The sequence below is a fragment of the Lacerta agilis genome, chromosome 3 (genome assembly GCF_009819535.1).
Source record: "Lacerta agilis isolate rLacAgi1 chromosome 3, rLacAgi1.pri, whole genome shotgun sequence".
Lineage (NCBI taxonomy): Eukaryota > Metazoa > Chordata > Lepidosauria > Squamata > Lacertidae > Lacerta > Lacerta agilis.
The window spans coordinates 53,943,238-53,958,433 of record NC_046314.1 but is presented as its reverse complement, the minus strand read 5'-3'; the positions used below and the strand labels follow the sequence as shown (position 1 = coordinate 53,958,433).

At 47.5% G+C, this 15,196-nt stretch overlaps 1 protein-coding gene across 4 annotated transcripts in view; it reads right to left on the bottom strand.

Annotated features, from left to right (window-relative positions):
• Window positions 1-15,196, bottom strand: part of NKAIN2 (sodium/potassium transporting ATPase interacting 2) — a 458,908-nt gene that overhangs the window by 28,535 nt on the left and 415,177 nt on the right. For all 4 annotated transcript variants that reach the window (XM_033143723.1, XM_033143724.1, XM_033143720.1 and 1 more), the window contains one exon: window positions 9,186-9,246. In XM_033143723.1, the coding sequence (XP_032999614.1) occupies window positions 9,186-9,246 (61 nt within the window). The remainder of the gene's footprint in view (window positions 1-9,185; window positions 9,247-15,196) is intronic.

Below are 15,196 nucleotides of genomic sequence, written 5' to 3'. Positions count from 1 at the left end.
AGGACACTCCTAGGGTTCTCTTCCCTCTCCAGGAAGGGCAGGGCTGTCCTAAGAAGATGAGGCATAGCAGCCCTTTAACAGCGGGCAATGCTTGTCTTTCCTTAGGCTACAGCTCTTGAACCCATAGCACTTGGGACCTCCTTTCTCTCTCTGCCATCCCTTCGTGCTCTGGGCTGCCTCTTTCCATCTCTGGTGATGCCCTTTCAGGTCACACAACTGCAGAGATATGGCAGGAATTGGTCCAGTTGCCCCTCCTCACACACAACCCCCCCCCCCCAAGAATTGGGGCTGATGGCTTCTGAGACGCTCTCTCTGCTCGTCTCTTCTAGGCTCAGGTGCTTAAGACGCCTGATGGGTCGCAGCAACAGGGTGGCCCCCCTGCAAGGCCCAGAGCAGCCTGTGCCATCAGGTGAGCAAGTAGCCCTCCTTTTGGGGACAAAGGAGGGCAGGAATGGGCTAGGGGGGCTGCTAGTAAAAAGATGCACAGAGCCAGATGGCTGGATCCGACCCAAGGTCCATTAGGGCCAACGTCTGGAAACCCAACCCCCCCACCCAGCAACCACCCCAGAAGGGGGCTGGGCTGCGGGGCAAGGCAGGGGGCAGTTGTCAGCGGGAGGGGCACCTTCCCTAGGGAGCCATGTTCTGGGGGCAGGAGGTCAGGATTGGTGTCCCTCCCCTGTGGTAGGACTTGGAATCCAGGAGAAAACCCTTGGAAAAGCCTTGCCAGGGGCTCAGGGATGAACTCACCTGTCCCCATGTCCTTCTCTTTGCAGATGTGCTGGGATTCTCCATCCCTTCCCTAGAGGTGAGTATTGGATAAAACGAGAGCAGGGAGTGGATCCCTCAGACCTGCCCCCCCCACTGCCCGGGCTCTTTGCCCCCCACTCTGCACTCTCAGCTGCAGAGGAGCCCTCCCCCCACAAGGAACTGACAGCCTGGCTTTTAAATTTCAGCTGCTGGACGAAGACCAGATCTATCTGCTGGAGATCATCCAGGATTGCCAGGCAGCTCGGCTCAGGGGGCTCCGAACCCTGAAGTACTCCAAGGAGGAGACAGCCAAAGCCATTCTGGTGAGTGATGGGTGGTGTGAGGGACCCCCATGGGGAGGGAGGGGCAGAGAGGGGCTGGCGTTTGGGGTTGGAGCTGTCCTCTGGAGACTCCCGGAAGGAGCTGACTTTCCTCCTCTGCTCTCTTCCAGAAGATCCTTGGCCACTTGGAGTGCTTCAGGGATCGCCCCCTGAGCCTGGCCCTGGCCTTCGAGGCGCTCCTCCAGCTAAGGTGAGTGGGGTCTTTGGGGTGGGCAGGATTGCAGGGGGTGGGGGGCAGAACTCCAGGGGGAGCTCTGGGTGGGCAAGAGCAAGCAGGAGGGAGAAGGGGGCAAGGGAGGAGGCAGCGTCTAACCCCTTCCCTTTCTCTCTCCAGTTTTATGAGACCCCATTTCAGCTACGCTACTATCAGTGCTATCCTGCACAAGACAATTGAAGCTGTACTGGGGGGACAGGAGGAGGACAAAGAGGTATGTCCTCTGCACTGACTTCCCTTTGCTCATCTCTCTCTTCTTCTCACACCCTTACAAGATTTAACCCAGCACTCAACCTCTCTTCTCTCTTTTCCCGCAGGAACTGAAGAGGCCATTCGAGAGTCTGCTGGGGGGTCTGCTCCTAGAAGCCCCTAATCCTGGCACCCTCCTCCAGCTTCTTACTGTAAGTGTCCTGATGGCATCAGGAGTGGTTTTAGGGTTGCCCCCCGTCCCTTACCCAACTGACTGTCCCATTTCTTTCCTCCTGCAGGACCTCAGATATTACGCCTTTTGGGGAAGCGAGGACGAAAGGAAGTTAGCGGGCAGCAGCATATCCCTGCTGCTGGCCGTTTCACGAAGATTTCCCAAGCTCCGAGTAAGTATCTTGCCTTCCTGTATTCATTTCTTTGGTTGCTTCCATCCCCCCAAGAGTACACCCCCAGCAACTTTTAATCCAGAAGATGCAGTGTGTATTCCTGGGTGCCAGGATGAGGCCAGAGGCTTTTTCTGCCCCCTTTCCTGGTGCTGCCCTTCCCCATCTGCCCAGGAGGCTGCAGGGCCCAGGGAGGTCCTCTGGGGCAAGGGATTGGGCCCAAACCATAGGGAGACCTGTCCTTCCTGGTGTGGAGTGAGGTTCGTGGTGTCATCTGACTCAGATTTTTCTTTCCTCTGCAGCATACAATAATTCGACCGGACCTAGCATGTTTCCGAAAGAATCTAAAAGAAGGTAAGCCCCACACCTTGGGGACAGTGAACCTCCTTGTCCCTTGTTTGCCCAAGACACACCTCCCATGTCTTCTTGCTGGGAATCCTGCAGGTCCTGCTCCCTGCCTGGCAGGCCTTTCCCACCTGGCCTTGGAGGGCAGTGCCCAGACTGACTCCAGCTACAAAAAGCAGACAGGACTGAACAGAGTTTCTCTCTCTTTTTCATTTTCTTCCATCCAGATGACATAATCATCGAAGACATATGATTCTTCTCCCTGAAGGAATTGCTGCTGCATTTGGATGACCCCATTGGCTGAAGACTGGCAGAAGAAGAGGCGCTGAGAATCAGGAGGGGGACAGATGATTTAACCAGCCATGAAATATGGACTGAGATTGGGCATAACAAGAAAGGAAGGAAGGAAGAAAAAAGAAAGAAAGAAAGAAATCTAATCCCTGCTTTAAAACCTGCAAGGAAGGAGAGTCCATCACCTGACAGGGGAGTCCATTCCTCTGTTGAACAATGTTCAGTCGGAATCTCCTTTGCTGTATCCTGAAGCCATTGGTTCGAGTCCTACCGTCCAGAGCACGAGGAAAAAAGCTTGCTGCATTTTCCATGGAACAGCCCTTGAGTTATTAGAAAATGGCTCTCTCTGGTGTCACTGGATCAAGCTGATCAATTTTCTTGCATCACTTAAACAAAATAGTTTTTAATGGATTTTGAATAAACGTGCAATAAATTGTTACTGTTTTGAATTTCATTGTGTTCTTCAGGGGCGTACCCAGGATCAAAACTGGGGGGGGGGGGCAAGCCATGGTCGCTCAGGTTGTGACATTTCAGCATGGAAAAGGTGAATGAAACCAAAATTTTAAGAAAATTATGTATAATTATAGCAGTGCTTTATTACGATAGTTATTACAATGATTTGCTTGAAATTTTTTTTTATTCTAGTTACATGTCTTATACTAATATCATTTTTCTTGGGTTTGAAGAAAACTTGTTCAAAACTTTTGTTTCAATCCAGTCCTGAGGGTAAAATCCCAACTTTACACAGTATAGAAGCATTTAAATTGGTTTATTCCTACAGCCTTGACTGCAAAGCATGCTTAAATTCAAGTGTGCCAATTTACATGGAATATTTCTCCTTTATATAGAATTGCATTCTTCTATTTATACTGATCCAACCCCAGTGGATCAACCTCAAAATCTGATTACAAGTGACTTTAAGCCATGTGAAGGGGGGGGGGGAAGAGATGTAAACAACATTAAGGATAGCATTGTGGCGGGTTGGACTAGATGACCCTTGGGGGGTCCCTTTCAACTCTATGATTACATTCCTTCAGTCTCTGCACTTTAAGCCTATCTGCTACCCTTCTCCTTTCAACTTACTTTAGAAACAGGAGTTGTCTCCTTCAGAGAAATTCTTTACATGCAAAGTGGAGATCTCTCTTCTCTCAAATAGCAAATTTAAAAACTGGAAGGTATGACGACATGGCTGCGATGTGAGCAGCCAGCTGCTCTCAGGACAGCATGAAATAAGAAAAAAAAAGTGTGCGAGGATCAATTATACGAGAGAATCTCCAAAATGGAAAGGTGGCGGCTTGCAGTGTTGGGGGGGGGGGAGATTCCTTGCCGGCCTCGCAGTGTTAAGGAAGCGGTTTTGAAAAATAAAGGCGGGAGAGGAGGGCACTGATTTTGACACCGAAGAGGACTCTTTAAAAATATTTTTAAAAATAGGGTGGGAGGGGACGCAGTTCAACTGGGGTGGGGAAGCCTGTGCCTGTGTCTGCAAAACGGGGAGCCCCATGGCAAGGACTTGGGGGGTGTCAAGGACAAAAAGGTGCCGGGGGAAGGGTTCCCCCCCCCCCGGGTTGCCGTGTGAGAGATCTCAAACTCTCTTAGAAACCAAGGCTGAGGGAGGGAAAGAGGCGGCAGCCGGCATGGCCAGGAAGCCAGCGCGGGGGGGGGGGGCCTTCTTCCTCCAAGGCTGAGGTGAGTGGGTGAGACCTCCAGCAGCAGGTCCGCCGCTCTCCACCGACTCTGGTGGGCCTGAGGACCCCCTGCGCCCCCAGTGGCAGCTTCAGGAACTGCAGGGCTATTTCCCAGCTCTGTTCAGCTGTCGGCTCTACCCTGGAGTCCCGGTCTACTCCAAACGGACGCTGATCATTTTTGCTTCGGGGGGGGGGGAGCTTGCTTCTGGGGGGGCATCTGCCCCCCCTTCCCCCATGGGTACGCCCATGCCAATATTACTTCCACAGAATTTCTCATAAAGATTTATATCCTATTTTGATACCTTGGCTCCCCTTTGCTATTTTCCATCCACTTTCCATGACCCTCCCTTCTGTGCAACTACTCAGTTGAATCCTAACCCTAACCCTTAAAATAGTACTGGGGAACCTGTGTCCTGTGGCCACCAGGCCTCCACATTTGACCCATGGCATGTTTTGGCCTAAAACATGCCTGCCTGTCCATCTCATGACATCATCTGACATCAGGCATAGGATTGGGATGGGTCAGCCCACAGGACCATGCAAAAAGGAATAATTGGGGGTGTGCTTTCAGTCCACTCCTGAGTATTTCCAGTTGATCCAGCACTTTTTGAATTTGGCAGCCTTTTCCATGGTCCTGTCAAAGTGGGCCATGGAGGGTGGGGCAGTTATGGAGCCAGCCCACTGGCTGGATCAAATTTCCCACTGCTGCCTTAAAACTTATAGTTGCTGTTGCATTTTTTAGTTTTGGCTCATGTAGCTTTTGTTCTACCCAAGTGTTCACCCAAGAATCTCAGGTTTCCACAAACACTTCCTAGTGAGATTCGGGGGATTGATTGGAAAGAGGAGCCCTTAAAATGATAATTTATGTGCTAGACCAGTAGATTAATGTTGCAGAATTTGTGATTACCTGGTAAGAATAGGAATTTCCCTAATCTGCTATGTAATTTAAATAAAAAGTTCCCTTAGAAGTTGTATAGCAGGTGTGGGTAACCGGTAATCCTGTTGTTGGATTCTAATTCTCACCAGACCCAGACAAGGTGGTCAGTGATGATGTGAGCTGTAGCCCAACAATAACTGGAGGGCCACAACTTTTTGAACAAGCGCAGACCACTGTATTTAGTGTACTGTTTGGGTATGTTCTGGACACCAGGAGCTCCACATCATCTAATTTTTATAGGAAAATGAAGGTAACCAAGAGATTGAAACTAACAAACATCATTCTCATGGCAGACATGCAGGATGGTGCCCAGACAAGTCATACCCCTGATCAGTAGATCTACTGAAATATTATCCATATGGATAGAAATAACTGAAAGCATGTTGATTACTTGCCCTACACCTTTAAGACAGGTCAGGATGTAAACAACTGAACAGACAGACAAATCAATTCAGACTGCACACACTGGCACATTCTCTGATCATTAAAACATGATGTTTTATGTCAGACCCTGAACTACTGTTGAGAGTGAATTTCCTCACAGCAAACCCTAGGCTGCATGTAAAATGTGAGAGAGGAAAAGAGCAGCCTTAAGCAGTGGTGTAGTGATAAATTTTGAAGTTCAGGAATACATCATGAAAGCTTCTCCTCATAGCCATATTCCAAGGAAAGTCTAAAAATGAAGTTGGATGTGTTATTCCCTTATCACACACACAGAGAGAGAGCAGCTACAGTACATGACATAACATCTAATTTATTGGGATGAGCATGTCTGCAATCCTATGCACTGGGTTTTTTTTTTTTAAATAAGCTCAACTGAATCCAGTGATGCTTACTTCTGACTGCATGGGTTCAACTTGCACAATGCATTAAACTTCAACAAAACATCTTCAGCCAGCTAAAATGCAACCTTTTAAACTTTAATTTCAAATGCAAACAACCTTGTAAAGAAGTGCCGCTGTTTTAACTGCTAGCATGAAGTAGGGATCCCATCAAAAAGAAAGAAGCACCCAGACTTGGCTTGCCTATTTTCTTTGTTCTCTGGCTTCTTCTACTCTAATTTGTCACAAACAAACTTGAAAGCCCCATTATTACCTCACCGACTCCAGAGCAAGTAGGACCCATGGATTACCATGGTGCTCTGGCAGATGATGCCAACACATCTAGACATCCTCCTGCATTGCTTTTCTATCACCCCTCTGGCCATAAGATATGCATGTATTCTGTTCCCAAATTTCATGCATTTTCCTTTAATCTTCTCACATTTTATTTTATTTTAATGACAACAGGGAAAGAATTTTGGTTTGATAACGAGAAAACCACATGTGGTTAAATCCAGCTAGTTTCTTAAATTTCTCCTGCTCAAATTAGTGCAATTTCAGAGTGTTGAACTACGCATGTGGTTACTGAAATATTCTAAACTGAATTTTTATGTATTCAGGATCCTCTTCAGCAGACTGCTGCTGAAAATGGCAGTTCCATGGCAGTTCCACCCCTGTGCTTTCCTACAACATTTAGGAATACTTATCTGTATCGTGACATCATTACATTGTGCTCCACATAAATGGCTGTTTCTGGCAGAGGTTGGGAAGCAACACAGGTAAAGGCGTGTGTAAATATTGAGGAGGGGGAGAGAACATGGAGCTTCCTCTTTCTTGACCCCTGTGTGAGAAATATTGGCCACATTTGGAGATCACAGTACAGTAAACCAGTTCATGAAGTTGCTGAACTACAACTCCCATCATCCATGATCATTGGGCATGCTTACTAGGGCTGACAGGAGTTGTAGTTCAGGAGCATCTAGAGGGCCAAAGGTTCTCCACTCTTGGTATATCATACACAAGCCAACTGTACCCTCTTCACTGCACCTGATTTGTGCTGAAGAGAAACAAACCATAACCACTGGCTTGGTGTTGTGTCTTAGAATCATAGAGTTGGAAGAGACCACAAGGGCCATCCAGTCCAACCCCCTGCCAAGCAGGAAACACCATCAAAGCATCCCTGACAGATGGCTGTCAAGCCTCCGCTTAAAGACCTCCAAAGAAGGAGACTCCACCACACTCCTTGGCAGCAAATTCCACTGTCGAACAGCTCTTACTGTCAGGAAGTTCTTCCTAATGTTTAGGTGGAATCTTCTTTCTTGTAGTTTGAATCCATTGCCCCATGTCCACTTCTCTGGAGCAGCAGAAAACAACCTTTCTCCCTCCTCTATTATCATATCACCCCTTAACCTTCTCTTCTCCAGGCTAAACATACCCAGCTCCCTAAGCCATTCCTCATAAGGCATTGTTTCCAGGCCTTTGACTATTTTGGTTGCCCTCCTCTGGACACGTTCCAGCTTGTCAGTATCCTTCTTGAACTGTGGTGCCCAGAACTGGGCACAGTATTCCAGGTGAGGTCTGACCAGAGCGGAATACAGTGGTACTATTACTTCCCTTGATCTAGATGCTATACTCCTATTGATGCAGCCCAGAATTGCATTGGCTTTTTTAGCTGCTGCATCACACTGTTGACTCATGTCAAGTTTATGGTCTACCAAGACTCCTAGATCCTTTTCACATGTACTGCTCTCAAGCCAGGTGTCACCCATCTTGTATTTGTGCCTTTCATTTTTTTTTGCCCAAGTGTAGTACTTTACATTTCTCCCTGTTAAAATTCATCTTGTTTGCTTTGGCCCAGTTCTCTAATCTGTTAAGGTCATTTGAAGTGTGATCCTGTCTTCTGGGGTATTAGCCACCCCTCCCAATTTGGTGTCATCTGCAAACTTGATCAGGATGCCCTCAAGCCCATCATCCAAGTCATTGATAAAGATGTTGAATAAGACTGGGCCCAAGACAAAACCCTGTGGCACCCCACTAGTCACTTCTCTCCAGGATGAAAAGGAGTCGTTAATGAGTACCCTTTGGGTTCGGTCAGTCAGCCAATTACAAATCCACTGAAGGGTAGCATTGTCTAGCCCGCATTTTACCAGCTTCTTTACAAGAATATCATGGGGCACCTTGTCAAAGGCCTCGCTGAAATCAAGATAGGCTACATCCACAGCGTTCCCTTCATCTGAAATCACCTCTGCCAGTTCTTGAAAGAGGGGATTTGCTTTGTTTCACTCTACAGGTTTGTTTGGGAGTTACTGATCATCACATGTTTGAGCTAAATGAATCACAATCTCTGGTTCAGACATAAGCCAGGGGTTGCAGTTTGTTCCTCCCCAGCATGCATTTGCTAGACTGACACAAATATAATCAGAAAGAAGTAAGTAAATGGTTCTTAATAGGAGGTGTATTTTTTTATTTCTATGGTGGCTATGTTTTTGTCTGGCTATGATATTTACATTTATTTATAAAGTTTGTCTACTGATATATGCTCATATATACAGGAGAAACTGGTCAGTGAAAATGCTGGTCAGTGAAAATGCAAATAAAGATTAATTGATTGATAGTGATAGCAAACTGAACCAAAACAATAGAAGTGATTAGGTAAAAAGCAAGATTATAGGAAGATATGCTAAAGTCACTGCATTATGTTTATGTACTTCATTCCACTCAACAGGGCTTTTCAGACGCAACAAACCAGGATAAACTCCAAGCATTTAACCCCTTTCCTTGACTATTTTTGATTGGAAGAAACATGAACTAACAAGTTTGAAATGAAACTGTTGCATTCTATTCTTGCCAAAACTGCTACAACAAATCTGAATGGTCACCTTACAAGAACTTTACCCACACATTAGTAGGGCAAGAATTAAGATGGGTGAGAAGCAAGAAGCATGGTCTTTGTGAAGTATTTTTAGAGGAAGTTTTGTTTTGTAGTGTTTCATTTCAGAAAGTAATTATTTTCTGTAGGTGCATTTTACCATTTCCACCATTTGCTCCGAACCGTCATGGCCTAAGTTCAAATATTCTACCCCCTGCCCCCAACCCATTTCTCATTTTACAGTATGACAAAGTATTCAGAATGATATTGGAGTGGGATGGATGAGTGAGATGGATGATATAAAAAATAGTTTCAACTGGCATGTAATAAACCTTTATTACTTACAGCTGTCCTCTTCTTCGGTGATACATTTCACAACATAACAGGCGTAGATGAATCCTGCCAGCTTAAACAAAAAGGAACAGAATTAGATATACAGCAAAAGTGGCTGGAATTCTCAATAATGGTGTGCGCTTATAAGACAAAAACAATCTTCCTTGCATTTATTTATTTTTGCTATGAAAATCGCAATACTTTAACACAATTATACATTTGCTGCAGTGATAAATATCCATAATGGCTGCATTGGTGTACTGTGATGATGGAAAATTCTTTTAAAAATTCACTCATTTTTCCCTTTTCACTCAGAAATGAAATTCATATAGAAAATTAGTATACAATAATACCTCCCACTTGGCCAGTGAAGGCTTTTCCACATTGTAAAAAAATGCACCCTAACATTATTATAGTATCCACAGCACTCCTGCAAGCCTGAATCCAGAGGCAATAGCATCATATCCATGTGCATATAATGAATGAGTGGATGGCCTTGTTGTGTTGAGATCTGCCCCATCTCTTTATAAATATCTGCATGGTTGCATATTCAGAAAAGAAGAGGGGTGGAGGAAATGCCAAGCTGCCAAAGAATCTTAAAAAAACCCCACAACAAAACATTAAAGTGGCAAAGGAAAAACAATACTGCCGAATGAGCAAAGTCTTGGGCCAGCCACCCAACTCATCAGTGTTATCCCCTCTGCCGTTTGTAAAATGCTGATAATAGGGTTACCGAAATGAAGCGTGTGAATTGCTTTGAATACTTTAAAATGTTTAAGAAAGAACTATAAACCACTTAAATAAAAGAACCCTCTTAAGAAGTATACATACAACAATTATCAACAGTAAACATAAAATCGGCAAACACTAAAAACAAGTAAACATAACTAAATTTTGTGCATGAATAGGCTAGCTGAAACAAAGAAGATGCTGCCACAATAAATTACCAACAGATGCAGAACAAAAATTATATGGCACTTCACCAAGTGCAAGATCCATAGGTAGAAACAGTTGGCTAGGCATGTATGGGGCAAGTAAAGCTTGTCCTAAGCTGGATATACTAACAGTAAAACTGAAACTGCCCAGAAACAAATTAGCAGTCATTGCTAATTTGAGCAGAGGTCTAACATACATAATATTCATTAGGTTCTATAGCGGAGGAATATATGTTCACTGAAGAATAAAAAAGCAAGATGTAAAATCTTGAAGTTCTCCAAATGGTGAAGAAATTGGGCTGTGTGGCTCATCATTAGTAGTATCACAAGGAATTTCCAATAGAAACCTGTGACAGTTGCTCCAGCACATTCCCTGTGAGGATCTGAAAGGGTTACACACAGATCTAGCTACGCCGTCACACAGGAACTGATGTCATGTTATGCTTTGTAATATGAGACTGCTGTAATTCTCAGAGAGCGAGTCTGAAGTCTGTGTGAGAAGGTTGCTTTCGTTTTTGCTTGTACCGGAGAGGAGCCATGAACGCCTCATCTCCGGGCTTTTGAGTTATGCTACGCTGCAATAAATCTGCTTTGCTGACAGTGGAGGAGTCAGTGTACGTTTGTTAAAGACTGCTGATTAACAAAGACGATATTGCAGGGGGTTTCGCTTCAAGAACGCTGTGCATTTGAACTCTGCTATGAAGGTGAAAGTGTTTTGGAACTGCGCGATCGGGAAGCCTGCCGGACCCATTTTGGTGATTTATGGCTTCTGAACGCGGGGGTTTTATTGCTCCTGACCCCTCGCAACACAAAAGGTTATGGGCAAAAGGTTATGGCTTTGCTAATTGCCTGCCTGCTATCGTCTTAAAAGGGAGGAATGGACAGCGTGCCACGGCAGTGAAACCCAGCTGGAGTGCAGCCAGGGCTGGCAAGCATTCGCTGGTGGGACGACGCCATTAATCCGGAGCCGGGAGTTTGAGTTCTACAGCAGTAAGTAGAAAAGCCCCGGGGGGAGAGAATGGCTGCCGCTGCTGAAGGAAATGAATCCTTTTCCTGCCCCTTTCCTCCACTGAATGGAGAAAATTATTTGGAATGGAGAGTGAAAGCCCAAGCTTGGATTCTTGCCAGAGGGCTTAGTGACTGCCTGAGAAACCCCCCTGTCCAAGCTGCTGCTGGCGCTGGAGCTGCAGCGGTCGCAGCTGCACAAGCTGAGCAACGCAGGGATGAGAGAGCCAGGGGAATGCTCATAATGGCCCTGGAAGGTTCCCAATTGCCCCTGATAGCTGGACTTGAGAGTGCCCACGCTATCTGGGCCGGGCTGGAAGGAATTTATATGAGACCTACAGCTGGTGCAAAAATCCATTTGACCAGGCAGCTGTATGGCTTAAAACTGGCTCATGGACAGAGCGTCCAAGAACATGTGCAAAAAGTGATAGCCACGTTGGAAAAGCTGAGGCTTTTGGGCATCACGTATACGGAGGAGCAGAAGTCGTATATCTTGCTCACTTCTGTTTTTGATGAGTATGAGAGCCTTTGTCTCACTCTGGAAGCCATGCCTGCTGCAGATCTTAATCTCCGGTTGATTGCGGGACGCTTACAGGAGGAGGAGAGTAGGAGGCACAGTGACTCCGGCAATGGATATGCTGGAGGCTGCCCTGTTCCCAGCAGGAGAGGGGGGGCAGCTAGAAACAAAAGCCATGATTTTAATGTGCAGGCCTTTGCTGCTACACGTCACTGTTATCTCTGTAATTCGAGTAGCCACCTGCAACGAGACTGCAAGGCCAGAGGCGCTGCTAATGTAAACACACAGATAAGAGGTTTCGGCAAGCCTGGAAACGCACGTAGGAGAGGCACAGGTGGGGGCTCATCGTCTGGAGGAAACCCACGTCATCTTGCTGCTGCTATGGCTACCGTCAAGGACGTTCCTGTTGCTAAGTTACAGTTCATGATTGACACAGCAGCATCTCACCATTTTGTGCCATCTGGTGACCATGCTCGGGACTGCAAGGACATTGTTGGAGGCAAACAAGTTTCCCTTGCTGATGGTTCAAAGAAAAAGCTACAGACTGAAGCTACTGTCTTTGTTGATTTTTTACAGGCTGATCTTCAATGCTTTGTTCTTCCAGGCATGAAGCGCTGTTTATTGTCTGTGTCTTCTCTTTTAAGGGATGGGTATGTGGTTCATTTGGAGAATGATGTCTGTACCATCTCTAAAGGGGGTAAACTGTTGGTCAGTGTGCCTTGTAATGATGATGGAGTTTTTGTTTTGGAAACAGGTAACAGTACCTCTGACACAGCACAGGCGCTGTGCGCGAATACGCCGATGCATCGTGATTGTTTACACTTATGGCATCGACGCTTTTCTCATAGGAATTGGCAGTACGTAAAGAAGGCCCCAGGTAACACGCAAGGGTGCGAGTTTTCACCATGCTCACGGTTTCTTGACTGTGCTGCATGCAAACAGGCCAAGGTAAAAACGTGCCATTTTCCTAGATCAGATAGAGTCACCACGGAGTGTTTTGCCCTAGTTCACAGATCTCTGTGGTCCGTTCCCGACGCCCAGCATGGGCGGAGCCAAATTCATTCTAACTCTCACGGACGACCACTCGAGAGCAGGATGGTCGATTCCGCTCAAACACAAGGGGGAGGCGGCCAGCATGATCAAGGAGTGGGTCGTTGCGGTTGAGCTTGAGTTTTCCTGCAAAGTTCGCAGTTTTCAGTCGGACCGAGGAATGGAATTCTTAGGGTCCACACTGCAAGGGTTTTTCCGCCAGAAAGGTATCAAGCACAGGTTGTCAGCTCCATATGCTCCTCCCCAGAACGGAGTTGCCGAGAGGAGGAACAGGACGCTGCAAGAGGCGGTGTCAGCCATGCTTTTCGATGCTAAGTTGCCTCAGAAGTTCTGGGCTGAAGCATGGAAGTGTGCTTCTTTCTGTTTGAACCGCACCTACAATTCGGTGGTAGGTGACACGCCCTATGCTCTGTTGTATGGCAAGAAGCCAAAGGTTCACTTCATGAGAGTGTTCGGCTGCCAGGCTTATGTGCTGCTGCCTAAAGCCAAGCGCCGCAAAGGTGGACCTAGGTCCCAAAAGATGATCTTCGTCGGGTACGAGCCAGCCTCCAAGGCCTGGAGGTTCATCTACCCTGAGGGGAAGGATCAGTCTCGGGTAGTGCTCAGCTGCAGTGCTGAGTTCTGCGAGCAGGAGGGGTGGAAACGCATTCACGGCAATCCAGAAGTTCTCACTGACATTCTGGAAGGTCCTGAAGATGTGGGACAAGCAGGTGCACCACCGGCTGGTGGTAGTGGTCCGGGTGGTGGTCCGGCTGGTGGACCAGGTCCAGCTGGCGGACCAGCCCCGGCCGTTGGTCCAGCTCCGAGAGGTGGTGGTGCTGCCACTCCTGGCACTTCTGGTGGTTCGGGCCGAGCACCCAACCAAGGCCAGGTTGCACCACGTCCAGTAGCTACTCCGAAGCAAGAGCCGCGGAGTGCACCAGTTTCTCCAAAGGCTAGATCTGGAAGACAGTTCAAGCGCAGTAGAACATCTCCAGAGGCTGGTCCAGGGGAACCATTCAAGAGGAGCAGGTCAGTAGGAGAGTCACCAGACGCCAGGGACTCACAGGCAGAGTCCAGCTCGTCTGGGTCAGAGGGGGACTCCGATGACACACTGAGGAGGTCCCAGAGGACCACGAAAGGAATCCCTCCTGAAAGATACACAGCCACTAGTGTGTGGGCTTGTATGGCTCTGTGTGAGCCAGAGAGCTTTGAGGAAGTGCAGAAATTGCCTGAGCCGGAAGCCAAGAAGTGGCACCAGGCAATGCAGAAGGAGATGGACTCTATGAAGGCACTGAAGGTGTTCTCCACAGTGACGCTGCCCAAGGGCGAGCGTGCTGTGAGCAGTCGCTGGGTGTTTAGGCTTAAACCCACAGCAACTGGAGAACCTCAGTACAAAGCTAGGCTAGTAGCCAGAGGCTTCACGCAGAAGAAGGGCTTGCATTACACGGAGGTGTATGCGCCGACTTCTAGGAGTGAAACTCTTCGGTTTTTGTTAGCTGTAGCTGCTCAGAGAGGCTTTGTAGTGCACCACTTTGATGTGGACGTCGCTTATCTGAACTCGTCTTTGGAGGAGGTTCTGTACATGCTACCTCCACCAGGGTTCGAGGGCAATAAGCCGAATGTCGTGTGGAAGCTACACAAATCCATTTATGGCTTACGGCAGTCCGCCAGGAACTGGAATTTGTGTCTCCATCAAGCGCTGGAAAGCATGGGTTTCCAGCGGAGTCTTGCTGACAGTTGTCTTTACCTGGCAGGTTCCGGCCAGGAGCAAACTCTGGTGCTCTGTTATGTCGATGACATCATTTGCCTTGCCAAGTCAGAGAGTCAGGTGCAGGAGTTTGCACAGGAGCTTAGTAAGCACTTCAAGCTCAAAGAACTAGGTCCAGTGAGTGTTTACCTAGGAGTCAAAATTGAAAGGACTGAGGATGGCAGTTTCTTGCTAAGTCAGGAGAGCAAGATCGAACAGCTATTGGAGAAGTTCAGGATGTCTGACTGTGCCAGTGTCAGAACACCAATGGAGACTTGTTACGTAAAGGACAGTCAGTCCGGGGAACACTCTGCGTTCCAGAGCCCCGAGGTGTTCCAGTCAGCACTTGGAAGTCTGTTGTATCTCTCCCAGTGGAGCAGACCGGATATAGCCTTTGCTGTAAATCTGCTCAGCCGGGAGGCAGCACAACCCAGTGTGCATGCCTGGAATGGCATCAAGAGGGTACTGAGGTACCTACAAGGTTCCAGAGATTGGCGCCTCAAGCTGTCAGCAGAAGGTGGAGCACAGCTCTCTTGCTGGTCTGACAGCAGCTGGGCCAATCTGGACGACAGGAAATCAGTGTCTGGACTCGTTGTCAAGTACGGGGAGGCTCTGGTCGGGTGGAGATCCAGAAAGCAGAGTCTTCTAGCTCTCTCCTCTACAGAGGCTGAATTCAGTGCGTTATCTGAAGCCTGTAGGGAGATGGAGTTCTACAAGTGCTTGGTCCAGGAAGTCAACGGGGAGTGTTGTTTACCCATCACAGTTTGGGAGGACAACCAGCCCTGTA